The 10,388-nt window shown below is 36.0% G+C and overlaps 1 protein-coding gene across 1 annotated transcript; it reads left to right on the top strand.

Annotated features, from left to right (window-relative positions):
- The first annotated feature begins 373 nt into the window (after positions 1-373).
- On the top strand, positions 374-6,161 carry LOC145166740 (histidine kinase 1-like). Its single transcript, XM_079085770.1, has 12 exons — positions 374-637; positions 732-974; positions 1,079-2,121; positions 2,197-2,356; positions 2,662-2,788; positions 2,903-2,992; positions 3,073-3,267; positions 3,410-3,479; positions 3,548-3,590; positions 3,669-3,809; positions 4,493-5,200; positions 5,289-6,161. Exons 1-12 carry the CDS (start codon positions 425-427, stop codon positions 5,502-5,504), a joined length of 3,249 nt encoding a protein of 1,082 aa, XP_078941896.1. The 5' UTR covers positions 374-424; the 3' UTR covers positions 5,505-6,161.
- The last annotated feature ends 4,227 nt before the right edge of the window (positions 6,162-10,388 follow it).

Below are 10,388 nucleotides of genomic sequence, written 5' to 3'. Positions count from 1 at the left end.
AACACCATAATGTTCATATCATGTAGTTTCTCCAATCTCTTTCTTTGTTTCGATTACCTTTGTTTTAAGAGGCATCTCCACCGACCAAGAAAAACAAAAGCCACCCACTTCACTATTTATTTTCAACCTGCCAAACGAACTGAATCCAAAGCCACCTGCTTTGACAGATCCTTCATGCCCGCTTTTCACGCATCTACGTCGGTATCCCCTTATCATGAATAAACTAATCAAGAACCGTGAATTCCCGACAACAACACTCCTTATCTTTCATCTATACTAAAGACGTCGTGTGCACAATCCACATCACCCCACTCATGCCCATGCGTACGATTTAATTAAGTGGATGGCTACACAAGAGGCGTGTTAAGAGTAGTTGACCCCGTATCAAAAGTTCTTTTTTTTTTTATCATTTTAAAAGAATAACATGACACATAAAGAACACCATCCCAACTACATTCATCACTTCGATCAAACCACACAAATGGCATCAGCCCCAAGACGAATTTTCAACAAAATTTCTTCAACCTTAACTTCTTCGAGAATAAACCACTCATCTGGCAGAACAAGTCCACGTGGTAACATCAATCAAGAAAAATTCCGATGCTACAGTGTCTGTGTAGCTCGCCTTGCCATCATGGTAATCAACGAAACTAAACCACCATTTTCCTTAAAGAAAAATCCTCGTTTTTGCTAATGTTTTCTTGTGCTTTTTGACTTTTTCATTAATGAAGGCGATGCTAGCGATTCTTATAGGTCTATTAACACTCCTCACGTGGCATTTCACCAAAGTTTACACAAGAACATCATTAAACGCTTTAGCATTTGGCCTTCGATATGAACTTTTACAACGTCCCATGTTACGTATGTGGAAAATCTTGAACTCAACAGTTGAAATAACAACATCCCAAGTCAAGCTTTCTGAATACGTCATAAGAAAATATAGCAAAGCTGAAAACCAAGCACAACAAGTAGAGGTTCCATCTACTACGTTCATAAACCCTAAAAAACTTCAGTTAATTATTTATTTTCCTTGTATATAGTTATATACTAATGTTTATTTCTTAATCTATATGATCAGTTGTATGAAGTTATGAGAGACGTAACGTGGGCCCTATTCGCAAGCCACAAAGCTTTGAATTCCATGTCGATAAAATACAGAAACGGATTCGTTCAAGCTTTCCATCGAGATCTTAGAGACAAAAACACGTATTACATATACTCAAATCTGTATAATTACACCATGGTTGAACCCTACGATGTAAACCAATCTTTACCTCATCAAGGGTGGAACGATCAAACAATCCACGGGAACATATCAGCAATCTGGTACCGAGAACCACTGGATCCCGACACCGGAAGAAAAACCGGAAAACAGAAGGAAATCCCGCCGGACGAGTTAATGAACATCGCCGGAATCTCTCAGGTACCCGACGGAGCAGCTTCTTGGCATATCGCGGTGAGTAAATTTACAAGTTCACCCTTGCTGTCGGCTGCTTTACCGGTGTTGGACGAGGGCGGAGGGAGTATAGTGGCGGTGGTGGGAGTTACGACGGCGCTGTACAGTGTCGGACAGCTTATGAAGGAGCTGGTGGAGCTTCACGACGGACATATTTACTTAACGTCTCAAGAAGGGTGGTTGCTTGCGACTTCTAATTCTAGTACGCCATTGTTGAGAAACTCACCGAGTGGGCCCACGCTCATGATGGCAGTGGATTCAGAAGATGAGATTATAAAATCGGGAGCTAAGTGGGTGGAAAAAGCTTACGGCGGACAACCTCCGGTTACCCGGAAAGTTCACACGGCCGCCGCCAGACTCGGCCATCAGAGATACTATATAGATTCTTTTTTCTTGAACTTAACACGACTTCCGATGGTCGGAGTTCTTTGTATTCCGAGGAAGTACATAATGGGGAAGGTGGATGCAAGGGCATTTAAGACATTAATGATATTGATATCGGCGTCTGTTTGTGTACTTGTTGTGGGGTGTATTTGTATTTTTATATTAACAAATGGAGTGTCCAAAGAAATGAAATTAAGAGCAGAGTTAATTAGTCATTATGATGCAAGAAGGAAAGCAGAGGCATCGAGCAATTTTAAGAGCCAGTTTTTAGCGAATATGAGGTTGGTAATTTACGATCTTGCCCTTTGTGAAAAAGAAAATATAAATTTAATGTTTGTGTGAATGTTTTGAAACAGCCATGAGTTGAGAACACCAATGGCGGCTGTCATAGGATTGTTGGACATTCTTCTTTGTGATGAGTGTCTTACAAATGAACAAAGAGCAACGATTACTCAAATTCGTAGATGTTCAACAGCTCTCCTTAGGCTTCTCAATAATATCTTGGATATTAGTAAGGTAAAATACCAAAAAAATACATGTTTTTAGCTATATAACTAAGGGGTTGTTACTGATTGAGTCAAAGTCTGATTAAACAGTCTAACTAGTATCAAACAGTCTAAATCTGACCGATCAAACATATCAAAAAGTCCTTAATGTCTAATTACATCAAATTCATTGTTTTTTTGGCCATTTACCTTAAAAACCATTTTCAATTTTTTCTAGTATTAAAGCCATTGTCATTTTCAATTTTTTTTTTTTCAAAATTGGTTTTTTAAGTAATAGCAAAGAGAATAATTAGTTGATATACTTATGAATTACAGGTTGAATCTGGTAAATTGGTGTTGGAAGAAGCCGAGTTTGATTTGGGTCGAGAACTTGAAGGACTTGTAGATATGTTTTCTGTTCAATGCAAGAATCACAATGTGGAAACCATCATAGATCTCTCTGGTAGTATTTAATTATATCAAATCGAACACTAAAATGCTAGTAAATAATTAGGTTACATTAATAATGTCTAATGATATTTTTTTCTATTGTTTGTTAATTGTTTCACAACATTAGATGATATGCCGAAAGTGGTTCGAGGAGACTCGGGTAGAGTTGTTCAAATATTTGCAAATTTGATTAGCAACTCAATCAAGTTTACAACATGTAAGCACGATTTTAATAATTCTTTTTAATTTATAAAAATTGGCTTTTAGTGATTAATATGAAAAAAAAATGATTTACAGCAGGATATATTATTGTGCGAGGATGGAGCGAGAATTTTAAGTCTTTTAATGAAAATGAGAAGTTTTATGTTGATCAGAAAGCTTTATGGTCTGCATTTCAAAAAAGGTTAAAAAAACAAGGACTCCATGAGAAAACATGTTCAAAGAATGATGACACAATGATTCTTTATTTTGAAGTTGAAGATACTGGCTGTGGTATGAACTTTGATTTTTTAATAAAATTTCAAGAAATAGAAACGTAATTTCATTTATTTGTTTATTATAATTATAATTTATTGCATCTTACTTTCATTATTTTCTATTACAATATTGTACTTTGACCTTTTTCATAATATAGGAATTGATCCAAGCAAATGGGAGTCGGTTTTTGAAAGCTTTGAACAAGCCGATCCATCAACTACTAGATTGTAAATGACTAAACTACCCTTTTATATTGAAAAATTTAACATTTTCTAAACTAGTTTTATAATTTCAGGCATGGTGGAACGGGTCTTGGGTTATGCATAGTTCGATCCCTTGTAAGGAATTCTTGAAACCCAAGTTCAAATTTTATATGTTTTTCAAAAAATAAATAAATAAAAGAACGTTATTAACAGGTTAACAAAATGGGTGGAGAAATAAGAGTAGTGAAGAAGAATGGATCAGGGACTCTAATGCAACTATATCTTTTACTTAGTACACCTTCAGATATACCAAGAGAAACCTACAAACCTAAATTTTCAGAAATTAACTTAAAGGTGATATTAACATAACTAAATTCAACTTCTTCCATTTGTTTATGGGTTTTTAAGTTTTGTTTATGCTTAAATTCATAGTACACTTCACTAACATAATTTTCAAGACATTAATGTTATTTTTACTCTATTTTAAGTCTATCGTGTGAAAATAGTAATACAACAACATGAATGACTCCCCCCTTTAAGCGTTATTGTCAATTCCTATTTTATGCCTTATTGTCTTTATGTTTTAAGCTTTATTGCATATATTTTTGTTTTATGCTTTTATAATTGCATATATATCTGCTTTATATTTTATTTATTGTACGTATATCTGTTTTATATTTATGTTTTATGTTTTATTGTCTATAATATGTTTTACCATTATGCTTTATTGTCTGTATACCTGTTTTATGTGTTATGTTTGATCTTTATGCTTTACGCTTTATTGCATATATTTCTACTTTAAGTTTTGTTGCCTGTGTATCTGTTTTATGCTTTATTGTCTGTATATTTGCATTATGTTTTACTGTCTGTATATCTGTTTTATGCTTTATTGTCTGTATATCTGCATTATTTTATACTATCTGTATATCTGTTTTATACTTTATTGTCTGTATATCTGCATTATGTTTTACTGTCTGTATATCTGTTTTATGTTTTATTGTCTATATATCTACATTATGTTTTATGTCTGTACACAGATAGTGCTTGCACTCAATGGGACAATGTGTCCAACAATTCTTTCCCAATGGCTACTTAAACTTGGAGTTCCCAAATGGGAAGCAAACGAGTGGAATGAACTTACACACATACTTCAACAACTCTTTAACCCCACAAATTTTTCCCAAAACATAAGTTCAAAAGTTGACTTTTTCCTCATAGTCATTGACATTGGACTACTTAACCTAAGCACAGACATATGGAAAGAACAACTCAATTTTTTACATAAATTCAACAAAAGGGCAAAATTCGGTTGGGTTCTAAACCATGATACTTCTAATACAATCAAGATTGAACTTAGAAGAAGAGGGTATTTGTTAATGGTAAGTGGACCATTATACAAGTCAAAATTGATTCAAATAATTGAAACCGCTATAAATGAGACACCTCCATTGACATTCTTTCCAAATGGTGGAGACAAAATCGAAGTTCATGAAGAGATTCGTGATGAAGAGAAGGGCAAAAATGGAAAAAAGTGTCTTGAAGGGTTACGAATTTTATTGGCTGAAGATACACCAGTTCTTCAGAGAGTGGCAACTATGATGCTTGAACAGATGGGTGCGATAGTTGTGGTTGTGGGAGATGGGGCCCAGGCAGTTGAAGCTCTTGATATTTTTATCCATGGAGTAAAGAAGGGGAAGAAATGTATTGAATCTACACCTTATGATTTGGTTCTCATGGATTGTCAGGTAAGAATGTTATTTGTAATTTGTAATTTATAATTTACAATTTACAGTTTTTGGGTTATGAATGAAACCATGTAATTTGAAATACCAGATGCCAAAGATGGATGGGTATGAAGCAACTAAAGCGATTCGAAGAGCGGAAATGGAATCGGAATCGCACATTCCGATTGTGGCATTGACAGCACATGCGATGTCATCTGATGAAGCTAAATGCTTGGAAGTGGGAATGGATGCGTATCTTACAAAGCCGATAGACTGCAAGCTTATGGTTTCCACCATTTTGTCATTAACCAAATCTAGGGCTTAATTCTTGCATAATGATGATTAACAAGTTTTTGGGAACCAAAAAGGCGAAAAGTATCATTTGGGTTGCAGATTGTGCATAGAATAAATGCATAATACAAGAGCATAAATTCGACACAAATTCATTGTAGCTATCAACAAGCAATTTTATTGAATTTGAATCGGATTCTGTAATTCAAGTTATTTGAGATCGCATTTCAAAGGTAGCGTATCCTTTAAAGTTAACTAAAGGTACATCAATCAAGTTAATGTGCAATTATCGATCTACTAGGTTGGATATACACAGATAAGAAGCGAAGAACTAGCAATGCGTACGTTTAAATGTAAAATAAGAACAGAGGTTGAATACTCGCATACAATGGAAAACATGTACAAATTTGGTCCCTCAACTTATACTCAACGTACATATTTGTTCGATAAGTCTTTTTTTTCTTTGCATAGTCTAATACTTGATCATGATTGGTTACTTGCTTCATGGGAGTATGATATACGAGAGTAGCAAATCCAGATTATGTATGTATTTATGTGTGGTTTATTTATATAGTTTGTGTAATTTGTAGAGTAGACAAAGAGCAACCCATATTAGACACGTTAGTTTGAGATTTTTAATGTATTTAATTAAGCCGATTGGATTAAATTGAAAACATAATTATATTTCATATATATTGTTTTATGTTATTTATATTTCATGTAATATTGAACAACTATTTAAGTATTTAGTTTATTTAATTAAACGACAATCTCTTTTTTTTATCAAAACATAAATGTGTCCATCCAAGTTTATCCTATTAGTTACAATGTCAGATTTGCGAAAAGAAATAGTAATCATGTCAATCTAATATTAACATGTTTATTTAATAAGTTGAGTTGTATTAGATTGGAAAATTCTAACATGTTTAATAACAGACTTTGAGTTGTATTATATTGCGAAAAGAAATAGCAGACTTTGATTGTGTATTTGGCTGCATTAAATGTTTTCCTAAAGGAATTTCATGCGGGAGAAATGGCTGGAGGGCTCAATATATTCTGGATGCCCTTTGTGGAGAGGGGTCTGCTATCGTCACAGATCTCCTACGTGGTATCACTGTTGTGGTTAATTTATGGTTAGCGGGAAGATGTGCGTCCATTTTGGCAGAGTTTGTTGCATCCGCTCCTCTCACACCTCTGATTAAACCAGACAACGGGATCCGTCCAACTGCAGTAGACACTATATGGAGACAGTTGGTTTCCAAGGTTGCCATGAAAGATGTGGGTAAAGAAATGATCAAGTACCTTAATGATTTTTAGTTTGGGGTTGGTGTGTCTGGGAGTGTTGAGGCTGTGTTACACAATGCCAATAGGGTGTTGAGTGACCGCCATACTGATGGGTCTCTTGCAATGCTTACAGTGGATTTCTCGAATGCTTTTAACCTGGTGGATAGATCGTCTCGCTCCACGATGTTAGGAGGATATACCCTTCTATTTCTTTGTGGGTGAATTTCTTATATGGGAAAACAGCGAGACTTTATATAGGAGACCAACATATATGGTCTTCCACTGGGCTGCAGCAAGGCGACTACTTGGGTCCTCTTCTTTTTGCCCTCATTTTGCACCCGCACCCTCTTGTGCATAAGATTAGAGACAACTGCAAGCTCCTTCTCTATGCTTTTTATCTAGATGATGAGATTGACATTGGGGATTCAGAGGAGGTGGCTAGAGTGTTTTATTCGGGTGAATGATCCAGGCTTGGGTCTTGAGCTGAATATTAAGAAAACAGAGATTTTTTAGCCAATTTATTCCCAACGGATTTATTCCCACCGGATCCAGGCTTCGTGCCGATTTATTCCCAACGGATATAGGGAGACCGTCTTTGGGGGTGAAGCTCCATGGGGTGGGGGGCGTTAGCAGAGACGCGAGGTTTATTAGTGGGTTGGCCATGAAGTGAGCGGTCAATGTTGTTGATTTGATGTGTCTTCTTCCATAACTATATGACCCGTAGAGTGAGCTCCTTCTGCTTCGATCATGTATGGGTATTGTACAACTTTTCTTTGGTTTAAGGACATGTCAACCGGTACACGTAGAAGAGGCAGCTTTGTTCTTTGGCAAAGGATTGCGTGGGTCTATCGAGGATATGGTGGTATGTAGAGGCCCCTTCTTTGGAGACATCCAGTGGTGGATGGCTTCCTTACCTATTCGTTTTGTTGGTTTGGGTTTGTACTCAGCATACGAGGTTTCATCCAACGCATTTGTAGCCTCGAGGGCCCAATCTTGGACATTACATGACCACATCTTACGTGATAGTGGCATATGTGGTATGAACTCTGATTACTTATGTGCTTTGACTCGTCTTCGCAATACGATTTTGGGATTCGACTGTAGCGGTTTCACTAATAAGGACACCCCCTAATCCTAAAAGGCATTGGCATGTGCCCTTTTTAGCAAAATCGTCAAAGATATGGAAGTCGACGTCAACATGATTGTTAGACAGAAAACAATTTTTGAGTGTCTTTGGGCACCTCATGCTTAGGATTTTCTGCTAACTATCCCTATTGATGGCCCCGACCAGCATATGTCTCATATGGAGTACCGAACTATCCTTCGTTACCGCCTCATGATTCCTCTATTCCTGATTGACGAGATATGCCTAGTTTACCACAAAGACATGTTTGGACACTTTTGGGGAACATGCGGTTCATTGTAGAGAACTCCCTGGTTTCAAGTAACGACATGATGTGGTTAGGGATGTTATCTTTGATGCTTGTCGGCGTGCTGGTATTTCAGTGAAGAAAGAAGTGCCAGTGAACTTTTTGACGGACCCGCTGGATGGAAGATTCACACTCAGGCCGGCTGATATTTTGGTCTTTGAATGGGTAGGAGGGAAGCACGCTTGTGTGGATCTTACTGGGGTCTCCCTTCTCGTCGATTTGAGAAGCGGGGGTTTCACAGCAAGGCATGCCACTTTGAAAGCTGTTGTGTGCAAAGTGGCAAAGCACGAGAATGCATTCATAGAAAATCAACATGTGTTTATACATTTTGCTTTTGATACCTTTGGTTTTCTCGTGCGAGTGGTAGTAGAGCTCCTCAACAGAGTCCAACGAGTCATGCATTCTAATATTGTATCTCCTAGATCCACATATGTTGTTTTCAAAAGAATTCATTTTGCCATCCAGAAAGGCCAACGGCGCAGCTTGTTGCTCGTTCGCCTTCTGTCGATATGTATTGACTTTTTTAATCAAAATTACTAAGAGATGAGTAATGAAAAAAAAAATTAATTAAACTGATTAGATTAGGTTGAGATTTTTAGCTCATTTAATAAAGCAAATCACCTTGAACCAAACCCGCTCGGTTGCCACCCCTAGTAATGTTTGTAGTTGGTGGCTAATCTACACCAATCTGGTTTTTATTTTGAAAAGTTATGGTGTTAAGACCTACTATATATATATATATATATATATATATATATATATATATATATATATATTGAACATGTTTTATTGCTAATCCGCTAGTCCTCTTTTTCTGCTTTCAAACAACATCGTGAAAGGTAATCAACTTCGTGGACTTGATTCATTTATGATCGTCGCTCGACTGATAAGGCATTTGGTCTTTATGTTCCAAGACACGAGTCCAAATCTTGATAATATATATATATATATATATATATATATATATATATATATATATATATATATATATATATATATATATATATATATATATAGGTAGAGATTCATTTGAGACCACCTATATTTTGTGAGACATGGGGACCAAATCTTAGCCTTTGATCAAAACTGATCTTGTGGCTCATAAGAAAAACAGATTAACACTAATTAATCTAACTGATTAGTTAATTAGAGGTAGATTAGTCACTAGGTTAAATTAAGATCTGATATATTGTTAGCGTCATCTTCACGTCATCAAGAAATCATCTCATCTGCTTCGATTCTTCTACCAAGATATTCACTGTTTCAACATTCCTTGTTCTTCAATTCAATCAGGTCAATCTTCTATCTCTAATCTTATATTCTTTCAACCGGTAATCGATTTGAGTTTGACATTGATCGAACAATGCTAAATCATAGCTTTTAAAGTTGTAATTTTTTTTTTGTTTTTCGAGTTCATGTTCTTCATTCCTCTACATCTGCAATTGATAATTTGAGTGACTTTGGTCAATCATGTTCTACATTCTTCTACATCTACAATTTTTGTGATTTACGAGTTCATCTGCTTCGATTCATCTACTGTCACAACTAGGAATTCTGATACGCTGTAAACACTTAACAAAGAGTGACATTGTAGTTAAAACTTGAAAACATGTATTGTGATTAAATCAATGACAACAAAATTCCTATACAAGCATTCAAATAGTCAACAAAGATTGGAAACCCTAAAAATCCCAATTTAAGTTCATTTTTGGATTAAGATTTTCTTAATGGGCCAATAAGCTTCCAATTTGACTATTTTGGACTTAGAACTCTTAAATGGGCCCTAATTGGACCCATATGCATGAAACTTAATATTTTGGGCCTTATAAGCCTAAAATAAACTAGGTTATATTCAATGGGCCTTATTGGGCCATAAAAAATCTAAATAGCCCTAATGGGCCATAAAACTCATTCCTTGATTTATTTTGGGCCGTGAGCCATCTCCAAATACCAATTGGGCCGAAAATCATTTAAATGGGCCATATTATGGACTTAAGCACAAAAAGGCCCAACTTCTTTTCTTCCTTCTACCTCTCTCGGCCCAACCACAAAACATAGGGAGGAAGAGTTGACTTTTTACATGCCACCTCACAATTATATTATGGTCTTCCATGCAACATCTCATATCTCCAAGCAACCATCCTTTCACTCTCTCTCTTCTCCCCTCTTTTTTCTTCTTCAGCCGAAACCAACTCAAACACACA

Source organism: Lactuca virosa, chromosome 3, assembly GCF_052849685.1.
Source record: "Lactuca virosa cultivar CGN04683 chromosome 3, Lactuca_virosa_CGN04683_v6, whole genome shotgun sequence".
Classification (NCBI taxonomy): domain Eukaryota; kingdom Viridiplantae; phylum Streptophyta; class Magnoliopsida; order Asterales; family Asteraceae; genus Lactuca; species Lactuca virosa.
This window is presented reverse-complemented; position numbering and strand designations above follow the sequence as displayed.

Coding starts and splice junctions, on each gene's coding strand:
- LOC145166740 (XM_079085770.1), top strand. CDS start 425: ATGACACATAAAGAACACCATCCCAACTACATTCATCACTTCGATCAA. Junction 2,357..2,661: donor ATATCTTGGATATTAGTAAG/GTAAAATACCAA, acceptor TATGAATTACAG/GTTGAATCTGGTAAATTGGT. Junction 2,993..3,072: donor CTCAATCAAGTTTACAACAT/GTAAGCACGATT, acceptor AATGATTTACAG/CAGGATATATTATTGTGCGA.